Raw genomic sequence first — 23,063 nt, 5'->3', positions numbered from 1 at the left:
AATTAGCTTTCTTTGTAATTATAATTTGTGATTTTACATTCTAATGTAAACTGCATATTTCATTTGGAGTTTCGAAGTTTCGAGTAGCTTTTGATGTCTTTTGAACAGAAGACACTACGTAGCGAGAAATATATTTTAATTTCAAAAAAGATGCAATCAAGTTATCTTATCCAGTAGAAAAAGCAGCTCTGAAACTGTTGTAAAATTCTTCAATATAATTGATCTTATTCTTATTTCCTCGATTTAAATGTATAAATTAATCGTATTATAGAATCCTACGACAGTAGCAAAGTTGCTTTTTCTTGTGAACGCAATCACTAGCTTTTATCTCATTTATAATCAACATTTATGAATCATATTTCATTATTTGAGATGTAACACTTGGTAGGAGCCCTTGTACAGCGCTCGGCGTATATTAAATGGCGTTCCAAGGGTGACCCGAATATTACCGGACGTTCGCTGGCGGTCGGTACTTCCGATAGTCGATTTTAACGAGCGTATCCCATAAGCGCTCAACGACGCGCTAAACCCGGTCGTCCCGCGGCATCACGTCAGTTAGAGAGCCGCGCTTGTAGCCGCTCCTATGGGAGTCAGGACCTTGATTAAACTCGAGATAGCGGTAACAGGTGTTCGCCATCGCAGACCCATGCTGAATCAACAGCGAGCAACTTTCCCTTAAGAACGATCTCTCTACCACCGGACTTCCCGGTCGTTACTTCTTGGTCATCGCTCGGAGATTCGTATCCGGCAAACGTGACGAGAGGTAGACCATCGTCCTTCGGTGACACAATCTTGATCTCGACATCTGCGTACCCGGTCACGCATTCAAAAGTGTTTTCCCATATATAATACTGTTTCTCTATTAAGCTGATATCAATATATTTTCTCACCTAATAACTGCATACATGTAACTTTAAATTTTGAGTCTTGCAAATAATTATCTACATATAAAATCAGAGATTCCCAAAGTGTGAATCACAACTCATCGGTATATAATAGCTGATGAGTTGAGGATTTATGAAAAAAATTGAAAATATTAAATCACATTTCATTGTTTTGAATATTTGTATTTGCATGCGCGCGCGTCTTTTCATGACTTTGTACATGTGTGAAATTGGATTTGTAACGATGGTAGAAGTCACACACATACACACAAAACAAAATTGTGAAATAAACTACAATTACACAAGCATACAAAAAAATATTTTTTTGTATGCCTGTGTAATTGATTGGAGATGGTGCCATAATATTTTAACGCTCTGAAGTCTCTCGAGTCTAAATTGCTCCATTACGTCACAATTTTTATCGACGGAAAATAATTCTATTTTCCTATATTTTTATAGCCATTTATGGGCTGGTTTTTAATACTTTTTACTATCTCATGAATTCAAATATGTAATACAGTCATTTTTAATCTACTAGCTTGCATATTAAATGACTTTAAAAATACTTGAAAATTGATCTATTTCCATCAATAAAAAACTGTGAGGGAACGACTTGGACATTAAATTCAGAATGTCAAAATACATAAGAATATCACATGATATAATTTCCAATTTGATCAAACTTTTTTTTGTGCTTGTGTTATTAAACTTCTTAGGTCTAAAAATAAATTACATTGATGTTGACATCAAAGCTATCGTCAATAGAAAAAGGAAACATAAGCATTCTTTGCACATACATACATCATGTGTGTATATCTGAGAAATAAATATTGTATTCAATAAAGACTTATACAGTAGGAACAATGTAGTGGTATAAATAAATACTTTATTTATTCATTTCTTTAAATGTTTATTCACGCTAGATAGATTGCAGTTGTTTGTCATTTTTTAAATGTGCGTCACGATTCATGCAAGTTTGGGAATCTTTGAATTAGATTTACATTTTCAAACAATCCGAATATCTAAGAAATGCTTAGAAAATAATGTTATGAAATGTTTTAAAGATCTTTATTTTATTTTTTTGCAATCCGATAACGTTTAATTTATTGTAACAGTTACCGATTTCACGAGATTGCGCGGGGACTTTGTGTACACCCTATGCATCGCTGTTAGGAAATTGCCCACTGCTCGATACGTATCTTGCAAATGGAACCACAATCTAGCATGGACGCAGAATGGCGGATATTCCAGAAACTGACCAGCCTCACCGGCATTTACTGATTTAAGCTGCGGCTACCGTTGGTTTCAATTAGGAATTGCTTGAAATCCTACGATTCGGAAACAAATATTCGGCAATTTCTCTGGCTCCTCTTAGTGCCGTTGACCTCACGTTATGGATTATGGTTCCCCTTCCTTCTATATTTGTGGTTTAATAATCTAAAGAATTATTTAATTTCGAATGCATATTATAAAGAATTCGCATATTAGACAATTTCATGAAGTATTTACTTATTAGCTGCGAATTTTTTTATGGAGATATTTAAACATATTTAATTTAATATTTCATATTTAATATTAAACATAACAATATAATATTAAACATTTTTATATTTAATAATATTACAATTTTTATATGTTTTAATTTTTTGCTTAATATTTACCATAGAAATGTTTCTTAATATAGATTATTTTTGAAAAGTATAGTTTTATGTGGAAATGAAACTGCTTAATTTGTCTGTTTTAAGTGTTCATTCTATTCGTCCTCTATACGTAAAGTTAACAAAATACGTTAAACTTGTTAGAATCTAACTTAATGAGCTACTAGCAAGAACTTCTCGGGGCGTTTAGTTTTGGAACCAGCCCCGGAAATTAGTTGTACAGTAGCGTGGCAGTCTTATTGGGAAACGATGCCAACCGCGTGCGCCGTATCGCTTAACAACTGAAACAAAGTATTGCCAGCCTCAACTATTTTCCAACGCTTGGCACCGCAATTCGAGACCAATGGAAAAACACGGATCGTTTTCGCTCCACATTTCATGAAATAGTGTACATGAAATAGTGTAATAATCTATTATACTATATTTTTAATTCCCGCTGAAAATAGCAAAAATTATTTAAAAATTTATCGCGCTTTTACTAATCTTTACGTTAATCGAAATAAATTATTCAGATTGATGACGGTTGTTGCATTTATATATGCAGAAGATATAAGAGAAGAACATGAGAATGCATGTTTGTATGCGCTAGAGATAATAAGGATTACGTAGAGATAAGACTTGGTCCTTCAGTCTTGTATTCCAGCGAGGAAGCATTAAGGAGGAAAGATGATCTAAATATGTATTATAAAAAGGCTTTGTTGTGTAGTCATTTGTTTTAGCTATATACATATACATATACCACTATTAGTAGTAATATAAATAGTAATATATAATAATATAAATAAATAAATAATAGTTACGGTAAAACATTAAGAAAAAGAAATATTTTCATTAAGTGTAACTTGCAAAATTTATCATTTACAAATTATATATAATCTTCCCTATCAATATCTACAAATTAAAAATAACATAAAAAAGCATCTTTGTTATAGTTTTCGTATTCAACAATATTCGCCTATATTCAGAACGCGATGTTAGCATATATTTAACATAATTTACTATATTATACGTATACACTATAAAATTTCAGACATAAAAGAGCATATTTATCGATAAAAGCGCATTCTGCACACGAGCCTATATAAATAATGTAACATGTATTATTACATAATAGTTACATTGTTGAGTGCAAAATTATACAGTTAGAAAATTTGTGTTAAAGATACACTTCATGTGATCTAGACGATCTATTCAAATTTTTGTATTACCTAATTTAACAGAAGATGAATATGTTGAAAGTAACAGAAATATTATACAAAACAAAATTAACACAAAAAACGTAACACTGACACAATTTGTAAGCATACCGAGGAAGCACATTTTTCAGCAAAATTAACATTTATGATATGTTAAACTAACATTTATATCTATATTTATTTTAAAATTTATGTTTCAAAAAACACGTGTTATTTTCAAAATGTATAAAAAATCCGTGTGAAGCTGGCCCCCCAATATTAAAAAATCGATTTTTTTCTTCATGGATTCGTTTGCTCATCGTTTGCTCACGAATGCTCAGTTGGAATTTTCGTTTGCTCACCCTTAGTTCAAAAGATACAAGAAAATTAAGTATTGGTATCGAATTAAAGAATCGATTTTTTTCTTCATGCATTCGTTTACTCATCGTTTGTTCACAAATCTTTTGAACTAAGGGTGAGCAAACGAAAATTCCAATTAAGCATTCGTGAGCAAACGATGAGCAAACGAATGCATGAAGAAAAAAATCGATTTTTTAATATTGGGGGCCAGCTTCATACGGGTTATAAAAAGTACGTTATTATATTTTGACACTAAAAAATTTTAAATATCAATTAACTCTAAAGATTTAAATTACATAATCACGATATATGAAATTAATATTTAAATATCTCTTAAAAATTCAACATAAACTTAACAAGAACTTGAGTGAACCGTTTTAACACAAATACAAAATATTTTTTTACTGTGTAGATGTTATGTTACTTTTATTTGATGTCGACAGGATCATAACGTTTTATTAATTCTATTAATTTAAACGAGACCCCTTGAGATTGCTAGGAAGAATTCTCCCCTTGAGTCTAATTCTATGTTCGTACAAGCATTTGTTTGTTGATAGAGCGTCGCGCTCTCCGATATTTCATGATCTATCGCGCTTCGAATATTTTGTATCGGATCGCCGGAAGCGTCTGGTACTGTTTTTCCCGGGAGAAGGGCAAAAATTCGATAATACCCAATGGCGTTTGTATCTGCGAGAGCGTACCGGTCGGTGATGGATGTTCCCTGAAAGCCGACGCCGTGGAATGTAACTGGCCGTCATCGGAATATCAATGACCGTCCGGCATTCTCGGCGTAGCTCGACGTAATTAGACTCCGCCGTTGGTCTCCCGGGGCAAGAAATAGAGTCGTCCCGTCGCCACGTGTGCCTAAAACATGTCGAGCACGTAGAAATTCGAAATTCGAAGCGTTGAAGCTTCATGTTGATATACGCCTAATGCGTATCAATATATCTAAAGTATAATGATGTATGTTGGAAGAATAGTGCACTAGATGTATCAGAAATTATTGCTTCTGTCAACCGGCATCTACAAACGAAAAGAAACAACGGTCGCATTGATATCGTCCTGTACCGGCAATTTTTTAATCACGAGCAATTTAGTTGAGAAACTGTGTCACCCAAATTAGAATTATAAAATTTTCTTGAAATAATTGCAAATAAGATATTTGATTTACCTACATTTCTTCTATTATTATTTATGAAAATATTTTACTTTGCATTTTTCACTTCCCATGAGACGGATTAATTTTTATTTTAACTTCTCTGTATTTGTTCTCATTTTCTTTTTCTTAATTTTAATTTTGTTGCAGCTTCTCATTCGCATCCCCGCCTCACTCTGTAACATTTCTCGGTCCTAAAGTTTATTCTATTTTAATTTTATTACCATAGTACTACTTTTGCCGTATTACTTATTTCGTTGTTTATTCATATCTGTTCTTTTTTTATACTTTTTATTTATTTATATATGTTGTTAGGCCGGTATTTATAATCGGCCGGTATTTATAATCTTCATTACAAGAATGTCTTAAGTAATGTCTTAAGCTCTTAAGACGCAGCCCTCTGATTGGTTTGTGACACTTCAAGACACGGTCTCGAATATTTAGAACTGGCTGTGAATACCGGTCTTCGACGGTTTGTCTTAGAATACTATAATAAACACTGTCTATCTATCTATCCCTGTGACATTTCTCGCGCGACAGTGTTGTCGTAGCCGCGCTTATACATACTCTCAATTTATCAAAGGACTGATAAATAACGAGACAAACGCGTTTTCCCCAGCTTGTCCGGAATCACGAGCAGAATGGATGGAACTGAGCGGCGGAGGTGGCGCGGTATGCTATGCGCCGTCACGTCTGGGCAAACTCGTTTTGCGTGTCACTGGGTTTCCCAGGGTCATTCAACAGTGCCATGTGAGCCAACACCCCGAAGAGAGTCACCACCGCGAAACCAGGCATCTGTATCTGGGCTTTCATCATCCTTGGGATCGAGACCTCTGGAAAAGCTGGATCAAAAAGGTAAACGCCTCCTCACTATTCTTTCACACAAAATCGAGAAAATTTCTCGTGACGATTCGATTTGTGACGAAATACAGAAAACACCTAAGGACATCGTTTTAGAAAAGAAAATATGATTTCAAGTCAACCAGAATAATTTGAATTGAACGAAACGTATAACAATGTAACAGTTTTTCTTAGAAATAACAAATTGTTGTAGAATTATTAAAAAATACAATATTATTTATTTTATTATATTATTAAGAAACTGAAAATTAATTATATTGTTTTTATTCATAGAAAAATTAATTACATACGAAAATTATTTACATGAATCATCTTTTCTCATTTTTCAAATTTTCAAGAATATATATATATATGCATATAACGTCTATATATATATATATATATCGTCGATTTCCTTTGCTTTACGTACCAATTTAAGAGATACATTATTGCAAAAAACTCTTGATATTACATCAATTTAGGAAATTATCTGTCTTAATATGTATATTTAAAAAATCCCAATTGTTCAACTGTCTGATAAACTTTCACTACAATAAATAAATATGAAAAGCAACTCACAGTAACGCGTAACGAGACAAGAATAGGGAAATCCATTTTCTAAGAGGTGTATGTACAGTCGCAGTCGACGTTTTCGCTACAATTTCAGTCGCCTTAAAATTTAAGCTCCCACAGCCGATTCTCAAGACTTCTCTTTGGACATACATAACTCCACGAGAAAATGAACGATTCTTATGCAACGAGCTCGGACGAGACTAAATCTTATATGACATCCTGAAGATAAGCGAGATCGACGCTGACACGAGGAGTACACGAATTGATATTTAAAATGCACAAGGATATGTGTGTCTGTTAGTAAGAAAAAAAATTTATTTCCCAGAATATCTGCGTAAATTACTTTGGTTCGTGGTATCTTTATACTATAACGTATCCTGAATCCCCCAACAACCCTTTCAAAAAGGCCTTTGACGCGTGTAAATAGGTCATATGGAGGTGATATTCCGAATAGGTAATATTCCAAAGCATACCAACCATATCTGGAAAGGAATAGATGGAACGTCAATGCAGAAGCGACGAACAGAGTGCAACATGGAAATTATGCCATACAGGGAAGGCGCGGACGGCGCCCGATAATGTCGTTACACGGCGACGGACAGCGCAGTGAATTAGAATTGTGTATTGTCAACTCGCGGTCCGATGCAAATGAGGACAAACATAGGCGTTTTGATGGGCTTTAATAGAATCACCAGCTAACAAAAAGGACAACGGAAGGCTGTCCGATATATCGTATAGCCGGGCAGTCCAATATTCCACAAATATGCATCAGTTTGCTGTGAAATGTCTCTTCATCATATACATGCGCGCTATATATAAGTACACTCGTTTAATAAACGTCGTTGCAGAGAAAAAAGCAAAATATATGCAAAAGTGTTACGAAAACGTTACATAAATAACGTAATGTACCGTTTATAATCAGAGATGTTGCTTATAATTAAATGCATACAGTGAAAGAGGAAGGTTGCGCGAGTTTTTAAAGGAAAGATGTCCTGTAAAAATTTCTCTTCTATCTACGTCGCCGACTTATTTCCGGAGTTGATAAATAGACGCTTAATTTTCAATAACTTTGTAGAACAGTCGGTTTTTCAAAGAGCCTGATGATGATAGTATATGGTAAAAGCGCCAGAGTAAAATCAAAGGCAATCCCCCTTCCTTCATCTCGCGAATCCGGCGATACCGCGACCGAAAAGATCAGTGACAACGAGGGTAAGAGAGGTAGACTGCAGGATGGTCTGGGACTGAAAGAAGCAGAGGGAGACGGGTAGCAAGAGGAATCCAAAATGATGCAAACATTGGCCTAGAGGCACACCCTGAATATGAAATCACGATGAACAAACTTTAATATCCGAATGCAGACGAAGGAGAGGGATAAAAAGGTTGGAAAGAGAAGATAAGAGACGAAAGCACACATGGCTGTTTCTATAACGTTATGACCGAAACGATTGCCAACATCCGCGACATTATCAGCGATCCAGATCGATTCCCCGATATTTTCGATAGCGTAGTCGTAATGACGCAGTCAAAACTATATGTATTTTTCTACGACTTACTCATATAACTCCCCCCCCCCCCCCCCCCCTCCCTTGACATTTCAAACGAAACAACATTTAAACCTCCCAATGATTTGACTCTTTTTCGAGAATATAAAAATGTAGTAGCACATTGTAGCTAGACCAAACAATTCAGCGCGGATTTTATTTCTACGTCAGTATACGTTATTTACAGATATTTGTTAAATCTGTATGATAACTATACAATATTGGAAAACAGATATTTACAAAATCGTAGCGCAATTCAAAAGGGGTCGATGTTCTGAGCAATCACGGGAAAGTCATCCTTGAGGATAGCTTCACTTTACATCTCTTCCATTTATGCCATTGAATTCTTTTCAATTCGAATAAATGGCAATTTGCGAGAAATTTAACATATTATACGTAGAGACGCATGGTAATTCGACAAACATGAGCGAGTTTGGTAGCATTTGCAATCCTCCAAAGCGAACGTGATGCAGCCCAAAACGCGAGATCATGAATCGGATAAACACGTCACTAAATATTCAGCGATCAGTTGTACAAATACGAGATGCGGCTCGTCTCCCTCTCTCCCTTCCTCCCTCTCTCTCTCTCTCTCTCTCTCTCTCTCTCTCTCTTCTCTCTCTCTCTCTCTCTCTCTCTCTCTCTCTCTCCCCGCCCCGCGTCTCTCTCTTCCGTTTGCCTTGAATTATTCAACGCGAGTAGTATTTTGCCGCTTTTCTCCATGGCGCAAATGCATCGCCACCACCACGAACCTGCTGTTATTACATCGACTTGATGCACGGCGATCGCGTTTAATCCGTCCGTTGAATTTTCCACTAATGTGTTGTCGTGCATTGAATGATGAGCAAAATTTCCGGAATGTCAATCCAAATTTTTTACCTTTGAAAATCTTTTCTCTATTCTGTTATTTTATGTCATTGATTTTGCATACAAAATATATATATATATATATATCTCTATATATATGTATAATATATAGTTGTTTACTTTATATATAATAATTGATTTAAAAGTTACGGATTTAATGTGATTATTATACAAGTTTATTTAATCAAATAAAATTTGTTAGCATATATTCAAATTTTCTATGCATTTAATTAATAATTTTAAAGACATTCATTTATTTTACGTATTATTTTTTACAGAAACAGAAACTTATATAATTGCAGATTTATCATTTATTCATGATATTGTCATCCGTCCTTTATTTAGCATTTACTAGCGGAATTTGCTTGCGTCAAACTGAGTTATTTTCAAGCACGTACCAGATAATGAAACAATTTTCTTGAATACGACATGTCGATGACACGATCGAGTGGGCTGTGACATGTTGTAGTGGGACGTCATTATTTACTTAATAGGAATGAAACGTTTTAAACGACTCTATGACAAGTCAGTTTGGTACATCAGCTATTCGTATTTATTGTCTTGACAGTTTTGATACTCTTTATCCATTAAATCAGACAGCTTTTCAATACCGCTTTAATATTCAATTAATTAATTTTCCAATAATTAACTTCTTTATGAGAGGATATTTAAATTTATACCCTTATAAAAGATATATAGAAAAAATTAACGAAGTTAACTAGGATTCAAATTAGTGTGCTATCTCAATGACTGTTCTACTACTCACGTCATTATTCTGATCTTCTATCAGTACCTGATCGATCTTACAGTCTTACACATCTCTACATTGAATTTTTATAATTAGTGTATGCATTAATTGATTAGATCATACAGTCTTTTTACAGTATTTTAAAATACTTATTAACATCATTATTAAATTGCGATCAATTTAACTTTTAATATTTTTATTTCTGTTTATGATTGCATTTCAAATCTGACAGTAGTCGGCTCGCAGTTTATATAACTGGAAAATATAATAATTTAAAGTTTATATGAAAATATTATTAGGGTACAATATCCGATTGAAACCAAAATCTGGTCTCAACTGTATTTAATGTTTCTCACTTATTTATGTTATTCATGTAAGTTCTATATATATATACATTTACGCTTTATATACTAAATTTTTATTTACTAAATAAATAATTACTAAATCTCTGCTTATTTCTCACTATATACAAAATGCAAGGTTAATTTTAAATTAACTTAAGTTTTTACATTTTAGATTCTTAATTTTTAACTTAATTTTATTGCATTTTATTGGTAATCATTAACTTTTAATTTGACTTTTTTTAAAAGGAGACATCTTTTGCCTACAAATTGAATGCCTACAGCACCGTTTATCTACATCTCATTTGCCTATAGATCGATTGCCTACAGCTCAATTGCTTGCAATTTTACACACAAATATAAAATTAAAGTTAAATAAAAAAATAATTTGTATTTTTAAGATAGAGAATGTGTGTTTTAAAACAGAGAATAGTATTTTTAAGGCAGAGAATTGTGTTTTAAAGTAGACAATTTGTTTTAAAACAGAGAATTTGTGTTTTTAAAACAGAAAGTTTGTGTTCTGAAACAGAATTTGTATTTTTAAAAAAGAGAATAGTACATGTAGGCAAACGAGCTGTGGATAATAATGCCATTAATATTTGTAGACAATAATATACATGTAGGCAGTAATACATAATAGGTAAATGTGACATTATTTAAAAAATTTTTACTTGTGCGCAAAAACATGTAGGCAATCGAGCTGTAGACAAATGAGATATAGACGAACGATGCTGTAGACAATCAATTTGTAAACAGAGTTCTCCCGTATAATCATTGTAAACAAAAAACGAGTGATTCTTTAATGAATATGCTGTAAGGAAAAATAATTACGAAAACTTGAATATAAAACAGCCAAATTTTTCTTTTCCTTTTTGGGTTGTTTATTTCGATCTAGAGACCCTATACCAGAGCCTGGACACGAGCGCGATTGTGGCAAAATGCTACGAGAGAGAAAGATATATATATATATATACACTATCTTCGTCTATTAATTCTAACCTTAATGTAATGTATATATTTGTATATTCTCTTTCATTTAAGTTAACAGCGTAAAAAATATTAAATATTAAAAATAACAACATTAAATAAATATTTATAGTAAAAATGGGTGACTGCGCTGCTCCGTATTGTAATAATTCAGCTATCAAAGGATATACAATAAAAAGATTTCCTAAAAATCCTGAACGACGAGTTATATGGGTAAAAAATGTTAACCGAGAAAATTGGGTACCGACAAACAATTCACTTCTTTGTGAAGTTAGTTAATATTCGTTAAAAAAAATTAAAATGTTCTAAAAGTTTATGTATACATTTCTATACGAATATAAATCTATAAGGTTATTGACGTTTGAATTGGAGCGGGAGTTGCCACAAACGACGGACCAATCAAAAATTATCTCTCTCGTATCCAGACTCTGGTATAGGGTCTCTATTTCGATCAAATATTTTTAACTTTTTAATTTTGTTTTCATTAACATAACTTCTAATTTCACTAATTTCATTAACTTATATTTTAACTATGTTTAAAGAAAAATTAACTGACCTAATCTTGACAAAATGTTATAATTGTATCTATTAATATCCTTTAAAAAAAGAAATATGTGATGTCTTAATATTTAGCAAAAGATTTTATTATTATTGAAACTATTATTATTATTGATGTCTGAAGAATAGATATTGTAACATAATATAAGAATCTCATTTCGTTTTACAAAAGAGAATGTCATATTTAACGTTAAATATGCAGAATCACTTGTATTTAGAAATGTTTGCAAAAACTGAAAGCTTATGCAATAGTGAGTCTATTAAATTTGCAAAATTTAAAACGTGAAATCCGATTAATAGGGACATGTCCAAATATTCGATTGCGTTCACTCAACGACGATCGACATTCCAGTCGCGCGGGAAAATTTATCGCACTGCTCTGTTTGGTAAAAACAACAGAAAAAAATGAAAAATAAACAAATATGACTCGATATAACGGATGATACTTTCCAATCTGATTATTCGTACGAGATACGTTCCATTCGAGTTGTGTTCACACGTGCCAATAGAACGCATTGACCACGATGGAACGTTGCATCCACGTAGCCTGCATCCAATTACGTGTCAGTGTCTCATTAATTAATCGTATTCCTCATGTTCGCAGCTAGAGTGAAACATCACCCATTAGATATCTACGAAGTCAATTTTTGCTATGTATCTTAGAATTTTGATTGTTTTATTCATCGCGAATTCTTTCTTTTTATCAATCAATGATTGCCATGATTTCACGAAAATTCTCGGCCCCTTTATTTCGATCTGTCAATTTTACCTGGAAAATGTACAAAAATATTCTGTAGCGCATTTTTCGCTGCTATACAAATATAATCCTGGTTATTATTTACAACTGCAAATATTATTTTACTTCAATGCACTTGTCAGCATATTTCCGTAGGAAAATTGGTCTCTCGCAATGCATTTTACAGCAATTTTTTATTATCGTGATTTTCATTTGCACAACTAACGCATTAAATCGATCTTTATTAAAGACAATTTAATAAACAAAAATGGTTGTTGAACTTTTGTCACGCACAGAGGATTTGCAAATATTACAATTTTAGCAATTTATTTTTAACAATCATACTTTAATGTATGTATTAATATATGTAGAGAGAATAAAATGAACCCAGCATAACTTTTTTTAATAGTACAAGTATGGTTATATTAAAAATAAATTAAAAATAAAAATATTAGCTTTTTAATTATTCAAAAAAATAATTTCAACAATTTTAATTTAAAATGTAAACATGAGAAAGGAAGAAGCAAACAAATTTAATTTTAATTTATACAATTTACAATAATAAACTTCTTAACTAGTTTTATTAAAAATTATTGATTAAAATATTAAAAAATTTGTAATGTAATCAACTTTAAATAATTTGTTTTAATAATTAAACCAAAATTAATCTTCAATTTTAAGAGATTTAAAAAATATATGACGAAATATATTGAACTGTAAAAAAGAACGTATAACAAAAACTATATTTTTTTTCCTTTTATTATTTGAGAAAAAGAGATTGCATAAGAAAAAAAGTTAGATTTACTTTATAATAGTTATTTTCGAGATTAATTATTTTTTGATAGAACTATGAATATAATTATTATTAACTTATATAGCATAATAGCTATAAAAATAGAGTTCCTAGTTATAATTATTTTATTATGCAATTATAATTACAAATACCAAACGTTTTTTTCAGTACATTTTGAATTGAAATTTTTCTCTTTGCGGATTTTACTGATAACTTTTAATTATTTATTCTGTTTTGCATAATAATGTGGAGCGCAATGCTATCGTTATTGGAGATGTTATGTCGCGTAAAATTGATCTCCATCAAAATTAATTTTGGAACAAAGCGAAACTCCCTTTATCCGGAAGAAAAAGTGCACTGTTTATTATACGCGGAAAACTGTTGAGCGCATCACACGTATTCGTTTTACTTAGCGATGTGGTAGCAAAATTCAACGTATCATTAACCGAAAATTATAAGAGGCTCGGGAATGGCAGTGGATTACGAAAAATAATTGCCATACGGAACAGGTGATTAATCTCGCGGTGCCGCTTTTTACGATGTAATCGCGAATGACAACGAGGAAGATTAATTAAATGCCAACGATATGATGCGTGAAACGGTAAAGATAAATCTCATTCGGCGGCGATTTAATGACTGCTACGATGAAAGCGCAAATAATTAATTGATGCATTAAGAGATGAATAGATCACCGGTGCTCGGACAATGCCTAATGGCATTCTGTTCTTGAACGTTGATTATGCAGCGAAATGAAGAATGTAGGACTATTTAAAAATCAACATTAATTGATTCATTATTTAAAAAATTTCATAAATATTGAACGATTAGTTATTTGATGAAGCAATTAATAAAAAGAATTATAGTATTCTGATTGTTTTATAATAATAATAACTTTTGTTATAATCAAATTATATTATGGTTAATTATTAGTTATAGGAAACAACTGTATTTGTTAGAAATCCTCTGTTACTAAAATTTTAAGATAACTTTTTTTTGTACAATACCTAATATCTAAAATTATAATATTAAAAGTGTATAAGAAACACGAATTTATTCATTAATCGATGACCTGTAATTCAAGCAGAACTCAGTAATCTTGATTAATTAATTACTAGTTACCTCGATTATATTCCAATTATATCCCATAACATGTATTATCAAATATGGTGATTCAATCTTCTACGTTACATTATTATAAACGTTTTACACTATATAGAATAAGCATTAAATATATTAAATACTCTACATTTGGGCTTCGATTCATTCTATGTATGTACACGCAAATGTAGTAGGTGTACACTTTGTCGATCTCGTGTGTTTGCAAACATGAAACTAAATGAGTCTATTTGCTGCAGTGTTATTACGTGGAATTAATACTATAATTTGTATCATAGGTCGATTTTTGCCACAAATCCACTCTTAGCTGAGTGCCAAGTACGTGTTTAACTGAAATTTCACCGCAAAATTCTGCGCGTTACGTAATTCGAGCATAAATTAATTTCTCTCGCCAAACATACGTCATGACAAAATTATGAAGAATGTGTAAGCGATCTCTTTTTCCTTCACGTAAGTTGGTGCGATTTTTTACGGTCACGATCGTTAAATATAGAGAGAATGATTCACAGATTTTACCTTTGTTGTACGAAGAATTTTTATCTTCGCATAAAGTCTTACACATCTTCATGGGGATACAGAGTAAAGGAACAGAATAATGTAAGAGAGAAAAATCGGGCTCGAGGGATAAAAGCTCTGTCCTAATTTCTCACGCACCTAAAAAGAGAACTACCTTGAAGGACGATAACGGTGATCAGCCGTTTGTAAGGGATTCGAAATTATAGGGTTCACTGTTTTTAGGCATTTATCACTAGAATCTAAGGCAGGCAGCCTGAAAGATCTAAATTGACACACTTATTATTTGAGTTATCGAGTAAAATAATATTGCAAGCAATGCGTATTAATGTATCATTTACGATAGCTTGGAAATAATTTAGCTTGCGTAACAAACCAGATAAATTACTCCAAAGAAACTTTCTGAGACAGTCGTTTCCAATAAAGTAATAAATAACTGAGCTTCTACTTTTACATTTAAAAAGTAAATTTAGAGATTTAACATATGATATAAAACTTACTTTTATTTCTGGGATCGTAAAAAATAACAAATTGAAAGTGCAATCGCATTTTTTTCTACGATAATTTCGCTTATCTTCTGTTACAATTAAACGAATACGTTTCGTGCTCGATACTTGAAGCCATCTACATTTTGAAACTTATTGGGAAAGATATAAAGTTCAAATAGCTATTTCAGTCGTAAATCTTCGATTGGACCGTCGAGGTCTGCGGCTCGATCTCTTTAGAATCCACTGTAAATCGCGAAAGTTTTCCCTTAATCGCTGAAAGGCACTTCGCAAAAGTTGCTAGTTACTACACTCGCATCACTATTTTCGCCTTTCTCTGTTCCTCGTTCCTCTTGGATTGCTTCTCAATCATTCTTGAAACTGTTCAATCGCTCAGAATAAAAACCATTACATTTAGTTAAACGTCAATAAACGTACCGTTGCGATAACGCTAAAATATATAGGATATTTTGCTACCAAAAATGGATCTTTACTCATAAATATGTCAAACTTATTTTACAAAACTGTAAAATTTAAATTTGTATTGCATCTCTACTATTACATTAATAATACTGAACGTAATGTAATACTGAACGAGAACTGGGAATAAAAGAGGATATAAGTCAACTTTGCACACTAATTTAGTAGCTAAAAAACATTTGACTTTTATTATAATCATAACTTGTTAATAAAGTAATCATTCATAAACAAAACTGAAATACGAAAACTTAAAAATACATTTATATTTTTTTTTTTATTTAGACTCGAGTCAATCTTTTTTATTTGAAATTAAATTCATGAGCCGATATTCTTTCAACAAAATTCAATTTTTATCAACAATTGTAATTTTAAGAACAATTACAATTAATGTTTTATTAAATACTCTGTGCGCGATGCCGCCACTGGCACATTTTTTTATTAAAGTATCATTGTTTTCTACTGGTTTATCTTGTCCATCCTTTGCGTCTCTTCGCCCCACCCGTCCCATTTTCACCCTCAAAAGATTTTCACAAGAGTAAACCAGGAGCGGACGTGCATTCACATGAATTCCACTTGTTAGTCACAAAGGGAAAACACCGACGGCGAGCGAATTCTGTCGCCCCATCGTTTTTTTCGCCGACAAAATAATTTCCGAGGACCCTAAAGCGTCACATACTAACCGTGATCAAAGGAATTTTTATTAAAGCGGCTTATATATTAAGTTCTCACAAGGAATTTTGCTCGTTACGAGCTTTAGTCAACTTCTTTCCTTTGATTTCACAATTTTATTAGGCCTTTGGATATTTAATCGCGCACATAAGTTTTTTTCTGTAAGTCTTTAATAACTGTAATAACGTGTTTAATGCACACAATTGATTAACTAACAATATTGTTGCCTAACTTTTCATTAACCGATAACTCTCAATTGTCGTTTTAAACGATTTGTTCATTGTTAAAAGTTACCTGAAAAGGAACGTGTTTCTATCAAGTTTTACCGGATGGACATGACGGTGGAAAAACATTGTCGTAGAAACTACATCGTGCAAGTGTAGCCTCGCAAAAAGCCACAAACTTTAGTATTAGCCGCGAAGAGGGAAGACACGCGAAGGAGAGAATGAAGAGAAAACAGGACAAGTAAACAGGAGAGGCGTCTTATTCCACCTGATTTTGCAGATCCTTAATTCTAGAACGGTATAGCGCTTTTTCAGGTGGAAAAAACAGGGGCGAAAGAAAAAAGGTTCACGAGAACAGCCACCACGATAATGATGTTCTCGTTACGAGGAAAATCTCCTTCGCCCAAGTACGAAGTCCACCGTATACCGGGTGTCCGACTAATAAGATCGTGCGGTAATGACTCATTAAACGCATCGATTTCTCATCGGGAATGACGCAGGTGGCGAGGGAACCATCTTGACAGTTTTTCACGTATTACCGTGTCGATTGGGAAAAGAGAGCGACACGATCCTGTCCTGTGATCGATCGGTTTTTTCAATCAGATTTTGCAATCGTTTGAGATGCTTCGTGCTTAAGAAAGTCATAGAAATTGCAAACGAAATTGTGAAAGCATTCCACCCTTTTCTAATGCGAGGGAAAAGACTACGAAATTATAAAGTGACTTGTTGCATCAAAAGTATGCAAAAAGAAGAAGATTTGGTCCCTCTTCATTTTTATATGTCCTAATCAAACTTCACTGCTGCAATTTGCATCGACTACGCTATTATTATTTAACGCTCTTGGAAATTATATAGTGAATCCGATTAATTCCCACAAGACAAATAGCCGCATTGACTATCGCTTTTCGGTTCACTGAACGAAATTAACGCGTTTACGGCACAGATGTATAGGTTACATAGAACATATGTTTACTGAATGTCACGTTGATCCTTTGAAGCTTATCAACATGTGCTGTCGCACCAATAATTACACGTATTTATATCTTAAACATTAAACGGTTTTTTTTTGTTTTAATTAGAATAAAATTCAGCTTTTTAATACAGATGACAATGGCATGTACTCGTAATTGTAACACCAATGCAATCTTTTTATGATATTAAAATTGACTCTTAGTACACATATTGGATTATTTGTGATCTTCATGTTTTTTTTATTTTGTACTACAAGTACCTGGATAAATCTCTATCCTTTCTCTTTTTTTTTAATATATAATTTTATAAATGCTTTCTAAAGATATTAAAATATATGTAAAAATGACTTATCAATTTTTGTACACTTGTAAAAGTGATGAAAATTAACTCCGAATATGAACGATCTACATCATATGTACTTATTTAAACTTAAAGCGTAACTATATCTCCTTAAATTTGTTAAAAATCTTGTTTAACAGATAAATGTATATTCCTTCATAACTAATATAATCTGTTCTTATATATATAACATATAAAAAGAGTACATTTAATCAAACATATAAAATCATCAAATTTAATTTTGAGATTGTAACACTATCTTTTGAGAAACGAAGAAGTTAGATTGAAGAAATGCTACGTTGATATGGCAGAATCCTGTAAGAATACATAGTACGCGGATTTTGATATCTTCTCCCTATAACAATAACATTTTAAGAAATAAAAATATAAAATTAAAGAAATATCAATAATATCATAAAATAGAATATTTATAAAAATATATATAAAAATAATAAATACGTTACGGTCTGAAATTATAATAATAAACATTAATTTTCAACCAAATTAAATTAATTTTAAAATAATTAAATTAATTAAATTTAATTAAAATAATTAAATTAATTTTAAATTAATTTTAAAAATGAAATAAATCGCACATGTCAATAAAATATTTTTATTTGACAAAAAATGGAAAGCCTTTTCGTAAATTTTTCATAAATTTACAATAAATTACAAACATTACAAATTACTCTATAACAATTAAGATCTACATTTTAAACGAATAATTATCATTATTTAATAATTTATTATTTTTATTATTATAAAGAATATAAGAAAATTTTTTCTATATTTACTGTGTCACGACGCTTATCTAATTAGATACTCCGATCAGTCCACGATGTAAAAGAAGCTGGCAATCAGTGCGAGTTTTCTCTTCATTTTTTCTCGTGCAATCTTCTCACAATTTTCTTTGAATGAACGGTATCTTGTCACCTCCCTCGTATCCAATTCACCGCAAGTCCTCCATACCCGACTAATCGACCGATCGCCTAGATATCCACCCTCGTCAATTTCTCCCCCGTTCGACTCCCGTCTGCCATAGCGTTTCCGGCTTTTCCGGGACAAAAACGGACGGCACGGTACAGCCGGAATGCATTTATCGAACGCTGAAAAAGAATCCTTATCACGTTATTCAAATATCCTCCTTGCGCACGTTCGATCACGTATATCAAATATCCTTACCGTATCTCTCGCCTTGGCGTACCCCCCGTTACTCTTCGCGCAGAATTTCGAATAAAAGGCTCAACGGAGTCTCGGCACAGGTGTGAGGTAACGTATCCCCAAGACGCTTCCTATATTTCCGCGAATACTTGCTGTATTCCAAAACCCGCTCATTCTCTTTCCCTTTCTCCATGTATTCCCTTCGGTTACTCGCCCGTAAATTATCGGGCGATGCGATATCGTCTACTACGCTCTCTCACAACCCTTATCTTGCGTTCTCGCTCGCGGGGGTAGTTCTCGGGAGGGAATAAACAACGAAACTGGAGTTGGAGTTTATTAGCCGCAACAGCCAGTCATACGAGTCATGATAATGTAACGTGGTATCGGCGCAATTAGCTTTCCTACGACTATAACTGTAACTATAGGGTTCGCGCGTGATATCGCGGTATTTGTCGCATACAAAATCTAACGATCAACATATAATAATATTGTGTGTGTGTGTGTATACACATACAAAAACTATAATTATACATAGAATACCGTATAATTATATATATATAATGCTGTATTTTGTATGATACACATTGCAGAAAATAAAGTATCATATAGTGTATTATCACATTGGAACAAAAAGAATAAGTTTCTCGTCGATGCAAAAACATCGCACGTTTATTCTCGCGTGAGGACGTTATTTATACAGTTGTCTTTCGCTTTGAGTGACTCATTTGGAATGGTTAAAAGCAAACTGAGAAATTTCGCCTTAACGAACGGCGCGTGTCGCTGGTGCCCGTTCGAACAAGAGATTGGATCGACACGCTCGGTCCACCATGAAATGCAAAACCGAGGATTGACGGCATGTTGCAGCTGAAAAAAGTGACCATCAGCAAAATCGTCAAAAATATATATTCGCAACAATTTGTGCGTCGTTCCACGGTGACTTTATGAAAAATAAAAAAAATCAGCGAAATGAAAAAAGACAGATAATCACTTTATCATTTAGAATAATTTTAATGTTGATAAAAATCAACTAATTTCTTCGGCATGCATAACTTCTTCTCCAGAGTGCTTTCAAGAAATTTATTTGAAATTTATTCATCGGGCGATTGTCTTGTTGCCGATAATATCACGCAAGAGTTTTGTATAAATCGTTTGTATCATATTAACTACAGTTTCTTATTTCATGTAAAATTTTAAGCTTAGACAGACGTATTTTCAGTTCAATTAATAAATTTTGAAAGGGTACAAATTGTCGACTTGTAGTTTTTGTAATTTACTTATTTAATTGCAAAGTGTGTACTTGTAATTTACTTATTTAATTCTAAGAAGCTAAAAGACTTAATTGCATTAAGCTATATTTACTATCCACCACGGCAAAAACATTTCTGTTGATGACAGATTTTAACTACAGGTGACATCTTATTTTACACAGAAACTCTTATATAATATTAATATGTACTCTTAATTAATATTATTAAATTCTTGTATTAACTTTGAAATATTATTCAACTAGTAAAAAAATAATAAGATATTATGACGAGTCACAGTGATTAGTTTAATCGATATCTTACTGCCTGAAAATAAAACAGTTTTTACGAAATGCAGGTTGAACTTTTGTTTAACTGAAGTTTTCCTTCCTCTTGGAAAAGAAGAAGCGCGGATGTGCGCGCACCGTTATGTGCATTCCAACGGTACGGGCACGCGAAATTGATCTTCAAATTGGCCATTAGAGAAGTCTTCTGGCCGCATCGCAAAGATTGTGCGATGCGTCCCCGTAATTGAGATAGGAAAAAGGATAAACGCTGATCTCCCGCGAGGGTTCATGTCAACATTATTTTTATTTCGATTGCCGCATATCTACGATGGAAACGTAATACGTTTTGATAATGTCAAGAAAATGATGAAATTGTATCCAAGGATTTTTTCTTTAATTTTTGAATTCTGAGGTTCTCTGAATTGAGAAAATTTTTTCACTAAATACTAATACATTTCAATTTTTATAAGTACTTTAATAGCAGATATTTATTTTGACTATAATAATATTATTTTAGTTTATACGTTTGATTGTGTGCGTTTTCTATAAATAACACAATATATTTATACATATAATTTAAATTTAAAATATATATAAGGTAATATTTACTTATGATATCTTTTACATCAATTTGTAATATTTTTTCTTCTTTCGAATTTTTTTATTGAAACAATGACGTTTCACATCCTTCTCTTGAGAATTTTTTCCTCGTAACTAAATAAAGATATATCTATATAGTCAAGTTGAAATAAGGACTGTCGAGGAGGTCGAGAATTTTCACAAATGCACGTACATGTATCGTGAGTTTGTGTGTGTATTTTCCCAGCGGCTAAATGTCAATGTCAGAGCGGTGTATCTACGTGTCATCCTTTCAAATAATCTCCCGGGGCTGGAACCTGAAGTGTCTAGCAGACACAAAAATTGCGCAATGCTAAGCACCTGAGCGTGCTCTCTTCCGCTTTACGAGCTGCGGGACACGCGACAAAGTCTCCGCTCGGTTCGTCAGTGATGTGCGGGCGGTAGTCGTGAATAATGCTCCGTATCCTGCGAGCAGACGAAGACGACGAATCAACTAGACTAGTGTTTCTCGAGCGTCTTTTTCGGGATAACGTTCGGTTGAAGAATTCCGAATCTCGCAGGATGCAAGCGTACATACATAAGTATTTGAGACATTTCGCATTTAAATGGACAAGCGTTATTTCGCGATTGTGCTCAACTTCAGAAATTGATGGAATTAAGACGCACGTTGGAAAGACGATGTTCAACCTATACGCTATAGGAGGTAGTCCATAAAGTTTCCATTGAGCTCGAAAGTACGTACTTTCGCAAATTTTCAGAATATCTCTTCTTTGCGAGGGTTCAAAACGTAATTGTGGGGAATATTTAATATTTAGAATTAAATTCGATAAATCTAATTATGTGGAAATAATTTTTGTAAAATTTTTATCTTAATCTTTACGAAAAATAAATTACGCAATTCAATTTTTGTTAAGAATTTTTAATGAAAAATTAACATCAACAATTTTGATTAAAAAAAAAAAAAGCGAGTAAAACGTTGTACTGTTACGTGTTTTTATCCAAATAATAATTATCAAAATAAACATAATCACTATATCGAGCAATTAATTAAAAGTCCAAAACATGTCAAAGAAACTTTTGAAAGCGCTTTTGAACGCCGCGTTTCCCTTTAGGCATTGTCCGGGAAATTAATCGGAACATGCGTTGCGGTCAGAATTTTTAACTATCCGCGCAAACCACCGATCCGCGGTTGCCGATAATCGATGAAGCGCGATTTATCTGATTCAACAAACGTATCTGTTATTAAACAAACTAGAAACCATCCCAATCCCAGTGTTAATTTTGCAAGGATATTAAAAAAGAATTGTTGACAAAATTTGGTGACAAGGAAATCGTAAAACTTTTCCATACGCAATAATTTTATGTACGAATTCAATAATTGATGAAGAGTATTTTCTGTGTTCTCTTTCCTCTCTCTTTCAATATAAAATTGCATTGCATTAAATCATCTCTTTGCCTGCAGGTGAGTTTTTTATTTTATTTCTTCGGTTTTAATTTATAACACTCAATGCTTCTTAAATTTTCGGTTTCCAATTGTCACTGGCATGAAACTACGTTAAAAAATTTTTAATTTATATCTGAGCAGTCACTCGTCCTGTTATGCAAAATTGCAAGAGATTCTATTTTTTGAACTATTTGTATTTCGCTGTATGGCGCCAAATATGGTCGAAACGATCGAGCTTTGAAGTAAATTAAATATATCTATGTATTTTGAATCGTAATTTTGAATCGAATACAATTATATTGGTATAATAAATAAATATTATTTGTAAAAGAAATT

General features: G+C 32.7%; 1 protein-coding gene across 1 annotated transcript in view; it reads left to right on the top strand.

Moving 5' to 3' along the window:
• The first annotated feature begins 5,878 nt into the window (after nucleotides 1-5,878).
• The window catches only part of Phlpp (PH domain leucine-rich repeat protein phosphatase), a 35,639-nt gene continuing 18,454 nt past the window's right edge, over nucleotides 5,879-23,063 (top strand). The window contains exon 1 of the mRNA XM_018536845.1: nucleotides 5,879-6,088. Within this exon, the coding sequence (XP_018392347.1) occupies nucleotides 5,879-6,088 (210 nt within the window). The remainder of the gene's footprint in view (nucleotides 6,089-23,063) is intronic.

Source organism: Cyphomyrmex costatus, unplaced genomic scaffold, assembly GCF_001594065.2.
Source record: "Cyphomyrmex costatus isolate MS0001 unplaced genomic scaffold, Ccosl1.0 scaffold16, whole genome shotgun sequence".
Taxonomy (NCBI): domain Eukaryota; kingdom Metazoa; phylum Arthropoda; class Insecta; order Hymenoptera; family Formicidae; genus Cyphomyrmex; species Cyphomyrmex costatus.
This window is presented reverse-complemented; position numbering and strand designations above follow the sequence as displayed.